Source organism: Oncorhynchus gorbuscha, linkage group LG16, assembly GCF_021184085.1.
Source record: "Oncorhynchus gorbuscha isolate QuinsamMale2020 ecotype Even-year linkage group LG16, OgorEven_v1.0, whole genome shotgun sequence".
Lineage (NCBI taxonomy): Eukaryota > Metazoa > Chordata > Actinopteri > Salmoniformes > Salmonidae > Oncorhynchus > Oncorhynchus gorbuscha.
In genome coordinates, this window is record NC_060188.1 from 75,243,792 (window position 1) to 75,258,923 (window position 15,132).

At 41.8% G+C, this 15,132-nt stretch overlaps 1 protein-coding gene across 9 annotated transcripts in view; it reads right to left on the bottom strand.

Annotated features, from left to right (window-relative positions):
- Window positions 1–15,132, bottom strand: part of LOC124000581 (calcium-binding protein 1) — a 27,765-nt gene continuing 12,633 nt past the window's right edge. For 2 of the 9 annotated variants that reach the window (XM_046307071.1, XM_046307072.1), the window contains exons 2-9: window positions 9,056–9,224; window positions 8,870–8,875; window positions 8,120–8,150; window positions 7,204–7,347; window positions 6,543–6,652; window positions 6,131–6,205; window positions 5,926–5,998; window positions 1–1,262 (exon numbers count right to left, since the gene is read on the bottom strand). In XM_046307071.1, the coding sequence (XP_046163027.1) occupies window positions 1,237–1,262; window positions 5,926–5,998; window positions 6,131–6,205; window positions 6,543–6,652; window positions 7,204–7,347; window positions 8,120–8,150; window positions 8,870–8,875; window positions 9,056–9,136 (546 nt within the window). In that variant the 5' untranslated portion in view covers window positions 9,137–9,224 and the 3' untranslated portion in view covers window positions 1–1,236. Of the gene's footprint in view, window positions 1,263–5,925; window positions 5,999–6,130; window positions 6,206–6,542; window positions 6,653–7,203; window positions 7,348–8,119; window positions 8,151–8,869; window positions 8,876–9,055; window positions 9,225–10,709; window positions 12,428–14,678; window positions 15,116–15,132 lie in introns of those variants that run through there. The other 7 variants (XM_046307070.1, XM_046307069.1, XM_046307067.1 and 4 more) reach the window with 7 other exon arrangements.

A 15,132-nucleotide genomic window follows, 5' to 3' on the forward strand; every position in this document is an offset into this window, starting at 1 on the left:
CAACAAAAATCTTTATTCTCATCTACTATGCTACACATTGGTTTACTATTTGGCATGCATAGAATCACACAAGGAAGACACATGCAAAGTCACAAATAAGACTGCCTAAGGGAGACTCGCACAACAAAATACACAAGCACTCATACATAAACACTCTCATCAGTACATAAATGCACACACACACACACATTCTCACACAGGTTTCAGTGTTATGTTGATCACCACAATAATATACTGTGTATATGTTTGTTTGTGGTGCACATTGTTTATTTGTATGGGGAGTGACAGTGTGTCTGGTTAAATCATAAGTGGAGCATGCATTCTTAGTATTCATGCAAAACAATGTGCAAAACTGTGTGTTGGGTTGGCCTGAAGAAACCAATTAATTATGATTGCTACCGCATTCCCCAGAGTATTCGGTTCTCAAGAAACAGACCTTCCATTTATCAAAGCAGGTACCCATCTATGTTCAAAACTCGTATAATGTAACTCGATATGTGTTGATAATGATAAAATCTAAAAAAGTGCATCCGTGGTAATACATGGCATGTAATTCAAGATAGAGCCAGCATATGCCATGGGTTTGACGCTAACTGTACAGTAGCTTAAGACATATGAAATCTTACAGGAAAGGATAATTGAGGTGCACAAACACACATGAACGCACACACAAACAATACATATTTTGAGAGTTGGTACACTGATATAATAATATTGCCACTAAAAAGTTTATTTTTGGAGTCCAAAGCCCCAGAGGGGAATATGCTGCTTTAGACTAGTTATAGGAGACGTTGGCATAAGTAAGAAAGTGTTGAAAATGTAAATGTGTCTCCTTTACTTTGCTACAGCATTAACCAACCATTGCAATGAGTGTAAGTAGCTCAAACATCACATTGCTCTTTAGACCCTGTAAACACCTAGATATGTTTTCTCTAATATCTGAAATGTACAATGTAAAACTGTGGGAGGCTGGCTGTTGTTCTGTTTTGCTCTTAGAGACAGCAGTAACAGCATCATCATGATCACTGATGTTGTTCCTTCAGCTTCTGTGCATGTCTTCAGATGTGGCAGTAGCAGAGCGGGGTTGATATGTCGTTTTCTCCTTCTGTAGTTCAGAAGTCTGAGGTAAGAGGTCTGTCGGTAAGGGCTCTGCCATCTCTGCCTCTCCTTCACTTATTCTTCTCCTTCTCATCCTCTCTTACCAGGAAAGGAACCAGTCGGTATCATGACCTACACTCAGCGAGACATCATGCGCACAAACTCTGAGGGAGATTCGTAAAAGAGAGAGATTAATAAAACTGAGAGACATCAATACAACAACAGGGAAAGAGTGTGAACATGATTCACATAAAGTTTAGTGGCTGATCCCCAACTGGTGAATTTGGCCCACGGGTGATTTTATTTGCCCCCCCTATAAAAGACGGTAAAACACCAGCAGATCAGCTCCAAGAGATTTTAATTTTGTAAATCTGTTCCATAGTATTCCCACGCATAATAGAGAGATACTGCATATGTGATCATAAACAAATGTAAGCAGTGTTTGAAATTATGATGTTTCAGTCAAATGTTATATGTTTGGGCTTCTTGCGGTCAATTTGCAGTCTACAAATGATTTGTAATTATGTCCTAACGTGTAGGGAATGCATGGTACTGAAGGTCACAGTGCTTTTAAGAACTGTATGTGCTGTTATCAGCCAATAAAAATAAATACATTTTTCATAGCAACGATTCTATTTCTAAATGAGCACTGTGGATTATAAATATGAATGTATTTAGAGCGTAAGACGTGTGGGCGAAACTAACGTTTGGAGAACGCAGAGCATACGGATGACTCTAGTAAGAATACCAGCACATTGCTATTTTTGTCCCACTGGCAGTATGCTTCCCTTGTTCTCCTGGTAATCTGTGAGGTGACATAATCCTTTGGTGTGGAGATAATCTGACAGACTCCCTTCATCCTCCCACCTCGCTCTTAGCATGATGCTAGAATATCAGCCTGCCTCAAACTGTATCGGTGGGGATTGGCACTGAGAGAGTGTGTATATGCATGTGCTTGGGTATGTGTGTGTGTGACGGGTTATTGTGATGGGATTATTGGCATAGCCATAGGAGGGTGCTACAGCACCCCCTGAAAAATCGGAATAAAAAAATATATATATTAGCAGCCCGATATATCCGTCTGCAACGCCAGCACTGGCAAAAAGATTTGTTTGATGTGTTTCCTACCATTCCCTTTTATCCATTCTTGCCATTACAATGAGCATGTCCTCCAACAGCCTCCTCTGGACTGTATATATGAATGGACAAAGCCATCAATCATGTGACACCATTCATTCCTATTTGAACACTCAATAGCGCATTGAAGCCAAATTAAGGTTTAGATGGCATATCATGAAGACATAACATGTGCAGTTTGAGCTATTCTAGGTAGTGACGTTGTAGGCTTGATCAGTGCTGCTGACTCTCATTGAGGAACTCAATTTGAAGGCTGACTGGGTACTGCAGGCTCCCATTAGCAACTCAATTATCCTTATAACTCCTTCTGTGTGCAATTTTCAAATAATTGGTTCAAGGACCTACATCTGTTGTATTAGAAGCAATTATTGGTATCATGATCGTCTTCGACTTTTTTGTTTGTTATTTACACAAAGTTTGAACAAGAAGATTGCCATTTTTCCATATACTACAGTATAGTGGGGCATCCTGTTTTCTGCTAACTGCAATACCGCAGTGGCCATTGAACTTCTATGGCTTCAATGAGAGGGGGCTGTCATCCTCCCCTGATATGAACAGTGGACCATGTCAGGGGTTTGTCAAGCGCTGCAAAATCATACAACGAAATAATAATGAACATAAAGTGGATTCGGAAAGTGTTCAGACCCTTTGACTTTTTCCACATTTTGTTACATTACAGCCTTATTCCAAAATTAATTAAATGACATTTTTCCTCATCAATCTACACATAATACCACATAATGACAATGCGAAAAATAGATTTTTATAAATGCTTTCAAATGTATATAAAAAAGAAAAACATAAATACCTTATTTGCTAAATGATTCAGACCCTTTGCTATGAGACTCGAAATAGAGCTCAGCTGCATACTGTTTCCATTGATCATCCTTGAGATGTTTCTACAACTTGATTGGAGTCCGCCTGTGGTAAATTCCATTGATTGGACATGATTTGGAAAGGCACACACCTGTCTATATAAGGTCCCACAGTTGACAGTGCATGTCAGAGAAAAGAGAAAAAACTAAGCCATGAGGTCGAAGGACTTGTCTGTAGAGCTCCGAGACAGGATTGTGTCGAAGCACAGATCTGGGGAATGTACCAAAACATTGAAGGTCCCCAAGAAGTGGCCTCCATCATTCTTAAATGGAAGAAGTTTGGAACCACCAAGACTCTTCTTAGAGCTGGCCACCCGGCCAAACTGAGCAATCGGGAGAAAAGGGTCTTGGTTAGGGAGGTGACCAAGAACCCGATGGTCACGCTGACAGAGCTCCAGATTTCCTCTGTGGAGATGGGACAACCATCTCTGCAGCAGTCCACCAATCAGGATTTTATGGTAGAGTGGCCAGACGGAAGCCACTCCGCAGTAAAAGGCACATGACAGCCCGCTTGGAGTTTGCCAAAATGTACCTAAAGAATCTCAGACCATGAGAAACAAGATTATCTGGTCTGATGAAACCAAGATTGAACTCTTTGGCCTGAATGCCAAGCATCACGTCTGGAGGAACCCTGGCACCATCCCTACGCTGAAACCTGGCACCATCCCCCCGCTGAGGCCTGGTGGTGGCAGCATCATGCTGTGGTGATATTATTCAGCAGCAGGGACTGTAAGACTAGACAAGATTGAGGGAAAGATGAACGGAGCAAAGTACAGAGAGATCCTTGAGGAAAACCTGCTCCAGAGTGCTCAGGACCTCAGACTGGTGTGAAGGTTCACCTTCCAACAGGACAACAACACAAAGCACACAGCCAAGACAACAAAGGAGTGGCTTCAAGACAAGTCTCTGAAAGGCCTTGAGTGGCCTAGTCAGAGCCCGGACTTGAACCCGATTGAACATCTCTGGAGACCTGAAAATAGCTGTGCAACGACAACGACACTCCCCATCCAAACTGACAGAGCTGTCATGAGGATGGCCTGTGGATGAGGTTTATGACCCCATCATAAATACCTTTCTCCCTTTCCTCTCTCTTGACTCTACAGAAGGACTCTTGAAAAGCCTTTGTTAAACATAGAGTCTGGGAACATCAAAATGTGGGGGGAAAGAAACCATATTTCGGTAATCTAACCAGCTGAAAATATGTGTTGGTACTAAATGAATATGATGCCAGATCAGTTGGCGTCTGAGACATTATTACAGATGATAGGACGACATAAACTGTATCTTGGAAAGTCTACACATTTTAGTTATCAGATTCACATGGAATTGTTGTGCAATTTCAATGTTTAAATATGAAACTAGTTGTGAAAAGATTAAATGTAATCTAGCTTCTTAATGAGAGAGTGGTTTGTCATAGAGTAAACTATGCTCAACTCAGTGGCCCTGCCATGTGAACAGACATTGGTTATAAACTATGAAACACGCCCTTCTCTCCCCTCCTATATAAAGCCCTTGACGAAAATGTAACTTTCTGTTCCGAGGACGTTAGGGCGACAGTCCTACGTTAAAAGGGCTCTGGTAATAAGCTGTTCCAAGCACGTGTGGACTTGAGGTCCCCATGTTGAAAGGACAAAGACCACCTACAGAACTAAGCCAATCTTAGAGAACCTAACAAAATTAGCATCGAGTTTCATTGTGAAGGTGACGACCTACACCCCGGAAGGATGAATTTCGACTATACCAGCCAGAATATAGCATGAACTTAAAAGTATGGCAACTTGGTATGAACTTTGAACTCTTATTCACTCCAGAAGTGATACCTCCTAGCCGTTGAGTTAGCAGCAGTCGCTAAAAGTGGGCTAGGAGAGGATGGACAGAGTATCCATTCTACCACGCTCCAGTTCACCACTAGACATTCTTCAGTGGACCAGAGATCCATAAAGGACAAACCGGCCTTCCATCGACGACCAATCTACCGAAGCGCAGCTCAGAGTAAATATTTATTGCATTCTCCTTTTTCAAATGGGCGGTTATTTAGAATGCATAAGATTCTGTATTTATGATAGCATACCTTCTGCCTTTGTTATTCAGTCTTCCCGCTCTTTCACTCAAACCCAACCCCCTCTCTTTGTGTAACCAGCTGTCGTATCTGTTCCGTCCAATAGGGACGTTTTCTTTATGACATAATTTGTAATCAATGTATGATCCATTCTGTGTGATTATTTAGGTATTTAGTAAATAAATAATTAAACCAAATGTTGTATTGCTGATTCAACTTGTTAGCCACGGTTCGTGAAGATAACCAAGAATTTACAACTTTCAGATGAGACTGAATAAAGTGACGATTAAATATTGACTGCTATTGATGCAAAAGATTACTAGGTCTTTAAGGGTTTATTCAGAAGATAACGGCTCTATAAACATTATTTCTAGTTAATTACATTCACCTGATTAGCTTAATCAGGTAATATTAATTACAGATAAATGATTTTAAAGAATAGCATGTCATATCACTTAATCCGGCATAGCCAAAGACACAACAGCTTTGTATTTTTTATAAATTTGCAAAAATGTATAAAAACCTGTTTTTGCTTTGTCATTATGGGGTATTGTTTGTAGATTGATGAGGGGGAAAAAACTATTTAATCCATTTTAGGCTGTAACGTAACAAAGTCTGTAACATAATAAGGCTGTAACGTAACAAATATTTGGAAAAAGTCAAGGGGTCTGAATACTTTCCGAATGCACTGTAATACCTGTCAAACAACATCCTACAGGGAGGTGTCTTAGAACCCACTGAGATACTGTAGCTCACCTTCAAAGTCGACATGGCCGTCTCCATTCAGGTCAATGTCCCGTAGGATGTCCTCTAGGTCTCTATGACCAACCTAGTAGAATAGGGAAAGAACCGAGAAAAAGCACTGCTCAAATGTAGGCTACAGTGAGACATGATCAGACAGATGCGTGGACAGGTTGAGTGAAAGACGGAAAAACTCAAACAGAAGGACCACTTTTCTTACCTGTTGACCTAAAAGTTTCTTCATTGCTTCTCTGAGTTCAGATGTGCTGATCTGGCCATCACCATTTGTGTCAAACTGAGAGAGAAGGAGAGAATATAATAATGAATAATTATCTAGCTAATCATGCAGTATTGTATTCTGCTCTTTCACCAATACCGTCGTCTTTCCTATATTACTAATGAGTTCCCCATACACATGAATGCTTCTCCTCACTTAATCAAATTTATATTAGCTTAAATCTTTCTAGCTTTCTTTCATCCCCTTTGGATTTTGTTCTGTCTTTCTCTATTATATCATTTATATGTAAAAAATAAAAAATAAATAAAAAGTTATCTTCACTCTATTCCTATCTCTCGCTGTCTTATTTTTCCATTCCATACCACCCTTCTCTCTCTCAATCTCTTATCCTCACCTCTTTGAAAGCATCCCTTAGCTCCTTGACCCCGATCATATCTGCTGTTTCAGCCAGAAGTTTGGGCCCCATCAACTCCACAAAGTCCTCAAAGTCCACATGTCCTCCCACTGTGTGATGAAGAGTAAACGTAGGTTGAAGGATGTCAGATATAAATTCACAAAACATGTCACACGAATACATCTACAGGGACATTTGTACAATGTCAGAAATATGCAGCTTTAAAAGAAAAGAGAGAGAGAGAGAGAGAGAGAGAGAGAGAGAGAGAGAGAGAGAGAGAGAGAGAGAGAGAAAAGACTGGCAAAATTTAAGCTACTGTCATGTCTACATCATATTCAGTCATCAATTTTCTCCAAGCCCATATAGTATTGATAGAAGCGAATGTTATCTTCTTTTCAAGGTTAATTGTTAAAGGGATCAACATCAGAGGTATTGGACCTTGAATGTTCAGAGCCTCTGTGTGTAATGGTGTGTGCAAGTGTCTTTTAGTGTGTGTTAGTGGAAGGGGAACGGGGGGGACAGGGGTACATAGAGCATGAATTAGAGATAGAGAGAAAGAAGGAAGAAAGGACATAATATGATAGTGTAACAAAAGAGAAGAGGATAGAGGAAAATGCAAGAGCATAGAAAAAAGGAACGCAGGACCTCCCATATTACTCACAGTTCATGTTGATCTGCTGGCTCAGTTCTATCAGCTCCATCTCAGTAGGCATGTAGCCCATGGTTCTCATGCAGTTGCCTAGGTCTTTACAGCCAATGAAGCCATCTTTGTCTTTGTCAAACTCTTTAAAAGCCTCGCGCAACTCTGAGAAAGGAAAGCATAGATGGAGAAATATCAATTGTGCTTTTTAATCACATTATGAAAACCATCAGTTGGCTTATTGTTTTACTACACTACAATGAGTGTGGAGTTATAATACACATGACAGGGAGAGTGAGAGGTAAGCTTGAAACAGTCCGCAGGCTGAAAATATTCCAAAGGTACTCAACACGAGAATGAGATTTTACCAAGGTCAGGCAGATCCTTTGTTTGTATGGATCTAAACCAGTAAGGACTGCTCAATGACTGTATATATGAATGTTCAAAGCCATTGATCACATGACACCATTCATTTCTATGTGAAGACTCAATAGCGCATTGAAGCCAAATGAAGTCGGTTAAGATAGCGTCTCATGGAGACACAAAATGAGCAGTTTGAGCTACACTAGGAAGTGACGTTGCAGGTTAGCTCAGTGCTGCTCCCTCTCATTGAGTAACGCAGTAGAGGGCCAACTAGGTTACTGCAGGCTGCCATTAGCAACTAAATTATCCTTATCACTTCTGTGTGCGATTTTAAAATAATTGATTCAAGGACCTACATCTGGTGTATTACACAAAGCTTGACCACGAAGATTGACATTTTTCCATTCACTATAATGAGGGATCTAATCTTGCCTACAGTACCGTGGTCAGCCTTGGACTTTGGTTGCTTCAATGAGAGGGGGCAGTTGTTCTCCCCTGGGAATGCTACAGTCCAATATGCAATATGAAAGCTCATTGTAATTCATACTGTTTGCTCCTGTATAATGAAACTTACCATCCATCTCCTCCGGCCTCAGCTCTCTATCCTGTAAAGAATCACAAGTCAGGGTTAGGATCCAGCAAGTGGCATTCCACAATTGATGGCTCATAACAGTACAAAACTCTTGTGTGAGATATCATCAACTTAACAATCGTTATACATCGTAGAGTACTTTTGTTACATGTGCAATCACAGTTTTTTTTGTGTTAAATCATGTAATGATGAACCCAAATGCAACTTAGTTTAGAGCATTTGTTTGATGCTTGAGTAGTCCATCTACTTAGCTGAGAGGTGCATGCCAACTTTGAGGGTTGGTGGTGAGTCCTGGGGGAACATAGGATGAAGGAGTTCCATTTGTTCTCTCTTAAGATTAACGTCTAGCCTTTGAATTAGCTCGACCCCACCCCTGCATCCCCTAATAGCATCACAGAACAGAACATATCATCATGACAGGCTATGAACGGAGCCAGTCTACCAAGGAGAGGTCAGTGCACATCTTCCCTTAATGACAATGCCTTGCTACTGAGTCTACTGATCACAGTGAGACTGATACAGACGAAGACAGACGACCTTGTTGCTGCTCCACAGACTTTAGTAAACATTCCGTCAAGGCAATACTACATGGAACACAACGACTTACATTCTATCAGAGTGGCACAAATGGCAGTGAGTGCTAACACTCACACACAGTCGCACACGCTCATTTTCACACCAACTGACAAGCATTCTATATGTAGGTTACTGTGGATATTTTGAGTCCATTACCTTCTTCTTTGAGTCCATAAGGAGTGTATTGGTCAACGTGGGTGAAAAAGAAGCAGACAAAGACAAAATGTCTGTATGATTATGTGTAAGTTTGTATGAAAATGTTTGTTTTCTTACATGTAGCTACAACTGTAAATGTGTCTCTGCATGCATTATGGGCATGTGTCTGTTTGTGTCTGGACTTACGTACAGCCTGCCGGCTCTCAGCGAAGCCCTTGCGTAGAAAGATGCAGGCAGGCCCCAGTACGTTGTGCATGTTGCCTCCATTCTGAGCCATAGCAACTAGTGGCTCAAGATAGGCCCCCCCAGTCCCCTCCTCACAGGACTGCACTGCTCTGTAGTTCTTCTTCTGGTCCTGGGCTCACAGATATCCAGGGTGTGGGGCCAGGAGATAGAGGCGCAGGGGCAGAGACAGGGACATAGACTGTGACTCAGCTTGTGGATGGACAACATGGAGTCAGTCAACAACAAGGGGCTAGCTGGTATGAGGGTGGGTGTATGGAAGTGGAGGTGGTGGTGGAGAGGCTGAGAACATGTCTGTTAGTCCCTGTGAGTGAGGTCAGAGGTCAGGATAGTAATGGGGCTAGTCAGTCAGTCATGTGGAAGGAACACAGTCAGGGATTGGGTTCAGTGAACGGGGCAATTAATGCCACCCATCCATCCCAAAGATGTCTCCGTACTGCTGAGGACACTGATTTGACTCAGCACACTGCTAGGGTTAGATAATCAAAGAGACACAACAGCTAACTAAGACAATCAGCACAATCCAAGAGAGGGCACACAGGGAGACCCAAACACATATCTGCAAGCCATTCTGCTTTTGACATATGCATAAAATTAAAGAAAGATGTACACTTTCCACTCTGTGCTTTGGTCTCATTCCGACGACAGATGTAACAAAAGGAACATCGGCAACCATAAGAAACCTTTAAAAGTAAAGAAAATAAGGGCCAACCTTTCGGCAGTGTAATGACAGACAAAGAGAAAAGTGGCATCAGTGGACAGAGAGGAGCTGTGGTAAGAGACTAGAATGCTGACTGGCTTATGACAGAAAGTGTCACTATACATGGAACACTGAGCAGTTAACTTAAAGTGGAACTGACAGCATTGTTGGCAGAATAGATGGATGCAGTTTAATGTATGATTCATATAATTCACCAATACATTTGTTAGTAGTCTGAACAATATTTCTATCAGGTTGGTACATTGTCTGCTGCCTCCATTCGGGATGCACTGTTTCAGTTTCAATGTCTCAATATTTTGGTAAAAACTAACAAATGTAACGAAGGCTGGGAATGTAATTTGGTTAGCTAGCAAGAATTTGAACAAATGTTATTCCGTTAGCATATCTCTTGCGTTCGCAAATTCTTTCTGGCTATCTACTCCAATTTCAGAGCACTCTCATCTGTGTGCCAGAGCCCAGAATAACTGATCAATTTACGTACGCGCGTGTTGAATATGATCGGTGTCAGTAAACGTAGGCAAAAAAAGTAATAGTAAACGCTATAGATAACATATAAAGAGCCCAACCAACTCTGCTAGGGTGAGTAAAATGGTCAGTGAGGTGTTCTCTCATTTGTGTCTGTAAGTAGCTAGCTAGCAAGCTAACCATCTTTAGCCAGTAAGCTTGGGTGCTTGGTTGGGACAAGCATGCATTGGCAGAAAAGCTGCAGAAGGCTACAATTCCCCATCGTTTATCAGTGCAATTTTGAAGGCCAACTAGCTGTAAAGGTTTGATAGGGTTTATAAAATGTTCCTTAGTTAGATTTTCTCTCATCTTGCTCTGGCTAGCATTAGTTGTTAATCTTGTTGGTGCATAACTGAGGGAGAGAGAGCCTACCTTTTCATGTTGTTTGATCAAAAGAACTGTAAAGTTCCCAAATTTAAGACAACTCCCGTGGTATTTAGATATATGCAGAAATCCATTCAGGTGTATTTTGTGGCATTTGGCGAATGTGTTCTAATGGTCTAAAGTCATGCTGTTGCAACTTCCTGTAAACACACTGTCCAGTTAAAAGTGAATGATGGCAGGCCTGTGTGACAAATGGCTTATTTGCCTACTGTAGCCCTGATTAGCTATGGCTCACCGGTCTGCATAGACTCCGGTCCTGGACAAGACAGAAGATTTTATTAGGTTTTATTGACTGCAGTGTCTTAATTGTCCAAACTTACGGCCGCTTTCCCACTCTAATGCTATACAATTTTCACAAAAGCTGTATTTTACGTAATTCCCAAACATTCTAAGAATTTATGAAAACGTGAAAATGGCCATATCTAAGTGCTCGCCTGTCAGAAAATATAACAAAATAAACAACGTGTCATATTCTTCCTGGGGGTGTATATGAACAGATTTTAATAAGATGTAATGTTGCTCAAATGCTGTCAGTTGATCTTTGAGGACAAATGTTAAAAGAGATGCATGCCAAGAGTGTGCAAAACTGTCATCAAGGCAAAGGGTTGGAGTTGGAACTTTGAATAATGTGTTTAACAATTTTTTTTGGTTACTACATGATTCCATATGTATTATTTCATAGTTTTGATGTCTGACAATTATTTTACAATGTAGAAAATAGTACAAATAAAGAAAAACCCTTGAATGAGTAGGTGTGTTCAAACTTTTGACTGGTAAATTACTGTATCCCTATATGACATGCCTCTAATGTGAACTGATTCAGGAAACTAGGCATATGAATTTGTTCTTAACCGACTTGCCTAGTTAAAAATTGGTTCAATGAACGCTTTTGTCTATTTCAGCTGGTCAATCTGTGTTGGTAATCCTGATGTACGCGGCTTTTTTTGTATGTAGCTGCATAAATGTTGCTCTCCACTGGAGGATCGAGTTTTGAAATCAGTGGAAATAGAGTACGATAGCTAAAGAGATGGGAAAACACATGTTTTCAGATTACGTCTTCAAACTAAGGACATTTGTAGCATGGATCGGTGACAGGGAGACGCGTCCATCATGCATGATGATGTATACGGGTAAGATTAGCTAGCTACATTTTCAGATATTACACGTTTCAAATTTTTGACCAAGTGGTTTCATTTCAAGCTAAAGTGTACTGTTAGCTAGCGTTAGCTAACGTTAGGTGGCTGGTTCATAAGCTAACGTGATGTGTGTGATCGTACACGTTGTTTACCTAACTAGGTTCCTTGTTTACTTAGGTAGCTAGCTACATGTCTTAAGCTAAAGTGTACAATACCCGTTGACTATGGCCAGTGTCAGTAAACATCGGCAAAAAAACAATGAAATTGTTGTAAGCAGAGCTGGTTAGGCTGTTTTCATGTTATCCAGAGGTAAACAAATCATCGGCCAGAGCATCAAGCGAGCGCTCTGAATGCAAACAAGATAGGTGGGCATAAAGTTTAAGAGGGTGTGAACGATGCTGAATGGGTGTAGACGAAGAAGAGCTCTCACCGAAACACTAAAATGCCATTTTCTCAAAAGTGAGTTTACAAGTTTATCAACTTTCAAAGCAGAATTATTTTCCCATTGTTCCTCAAATGCAGTGTATGATATACCATTTTGTATCTCTGAGTTGGGTTTTGAGAATAAGGAGAGAGGGCACAAGGAGTATGAATGAGATTCTCCCCCTCTATCCCTGCTCATTTTTCAGACCCCCCCCCCCCCACACACACACACACACACTGCATTTGCCCTCCAATGTACATGACCTTCACACTCCATTTGTTACAGTGGCATTTCCAGCGCCAGCTCCTGCCCTGCTACACAGGGCACATCAGCAAGTGATACACGAAGCAGTGCTGATTATCTGATGGTCCATTGTGTCACCAACCTCTACTAATGTTTTTAAAAAATGTATTACATTGAAATGACAGCTAAAACAATATTCTAATGTGAGAAGCAGTAACTTCCCTGGCTACAAGATGGCTTCAACAGTTGCTTCTCTCTTTCTTTCTCTCTCTCGGAGGACCTGAGCCCTAGAACCATGCCCCAGGAATACCTGACATGATGACTCCTTGCTGTCCCCAGTCCACCTGGCCATGCTGCTGCTCCAGTTTCAACTGGCCTGGGCCCTAGGACCATGTCCCAGGACTACCTGACATGAGGACTCCTTGCTGTCCCCAGTCCACCTGGCCATGCTCCTGCTCCAGTTTCAACTGTTCTGCCTTACTATTATTCAACCATGCTGGTCATTTATGAACATTTGAACATCTTGGCCACGTTCTGTTATAATCTCCACCTGGCACAGCCAGAAGAGGACTGGCCACCCCCACATATGCTCTCTCTAATTCTCTCTTTCTTTCTCTCTCTCGGAGGACCTGAGCCCTAGGACCGTGCCCCAGGACTACCTGACATGATGGCTCCTTGCTGTCCCCAGTCCATCTGACTGTGCTGCTGCTCCAGTTTCAACTGTTCTGCCTTATTATTATTTGACCATGCTGGTCATTTATGAACATTTGAACATCTTGGTCATGTTCTGTTATAATCTCTACCCGGCACAGCCAGAAGAGGACTGGCCACCCCACATAGCCCGGTTCCTCTCTAGGTTTCTTCCTAGGTTTTGGCCTTTCTAGGGAGTTTTTCCTAGCCACCGTGCTTTTACACCTGCATTGTTTGCTGTTTGGGGTTTTAGGCTGGGTTTCTGTACAGCACTTTGAGATATCAGCTGATGTACGAAGGGCTATATAAATAAATTTGATTTGATTTGATTTGCTTGTCATATTGTACTGTACACGCTCAAGGATGTACAGCTGCTGAAGGGGATGAATCTCTCACTGATGCGTGGTGAAGCAATGCTCCCACTGAACATGAAATCCTGTCTTTACTGTGCAGTTACTAGATGGCTAAAGATCTATGGCTGTCATTGTTGATCCTTCTGTTAAATCACTGAATTATTGTTGTACATGGACTAATCATATACTACTGGCAGATAATGTAAAAATCCCTTCATGATAAGTCCAATATATCCATTCTATAGTCCATTTATAGTACAATGAACATTAACTGGTACTATACTCCTGTCTGTTAAGATCAGGCTAAAATCCATCATGCTCCTGCAGGCATGGTTCAAGACTATAGCGCCACCTGTTGGTATGTCTGCGCCACATAATCCCCTCTGAAAATGTGAAGTGTTGTATGCTTGGAACATGTGGTTGATCATAATATAATAATATAATAATATATGCCATTTACAGGAGCCTTACAGTCATGTGTGCATACATTCTACGTATGGGTGGTCCGGGGATCGAACCCACTACCCTGGCGTTACAAGCGCCATGCTCTACCCACTGAGCCAGCAGGAGCCTGCTCAGTGACACCACTGATCCCAGCTATCGGATTCAAGAACAACACAAGACACTGTCTACTACACTAAGGACTCCCACACAGTCACTCCAGTACAACTGTTACATTCACATCTATGACAAATAAATATGTAAAAACAGTCACAATGTAGTCTTAATGCGTGGTAGAGTTCATATAGTCCATGTACAACTATACTGTCGTCTTCCTGTCCACAAAATATTTCAGGCTTCACAGTCAGTATTCTACGCTGGTCAGCTGACTATTTTAGTCCTTGAGGTTCAGTGGGGTTGATGAGACCATAGCATGAGACACTAGGTTGTCCTGTCTCCTCTAATATTCACAACTAGTCTGTAACAGCGAGAGCACAGCTCCTCAGACCAGAAGACTGACAGAGATGCCCCACAGTCGATGCAAAGAAAATCCATGTCCAGTGTGGTCCAATAGCCTCCAGTCAAGTTAAGGACAGTGAGACAGACATGCACCACAGACAGTCAGGGGTTCAGGTGGTCCACAGCCAGAACACAGTACACAAAACCTTACCTTCTTGGAGAAGTGAGATTTGACTGAGTTCCCCATGGTCAAGTCCCTCTCGGTGTGTGTTGTGTGTCTAACCGTGTCTGTGTTAGTATGTCCGTATGGTGTGTGTGCATGTGTATGTGTGTGTGTTTGCATGTGCATGTGTTTCTATGCATGCATGGGATAAAGAGAAAGGAGGTTCAGTGGGTCACAAACTAAGACAAAAAGGGAATTTAGGGGGAGAGAGAGACACAGAGAGAAAGAAAGAGCGGGAAAGTGAGGTTCCACAAGATCCACAGAAGACCTAGAGGGAAGGACACTGGGAGTCACGGTGAGAGAGGTAGAGCGGGAAGAGGAGAGGTAAACTGAAATGGAGGAAAGCAGAGAAATGCAACAAAGAATGAAAGATCAGAGAGACAAAGACATGAGCGGGAGAGGAGGCAGGCATGCGTGTCTTAGCGAGATGCAAGCGCTCAAA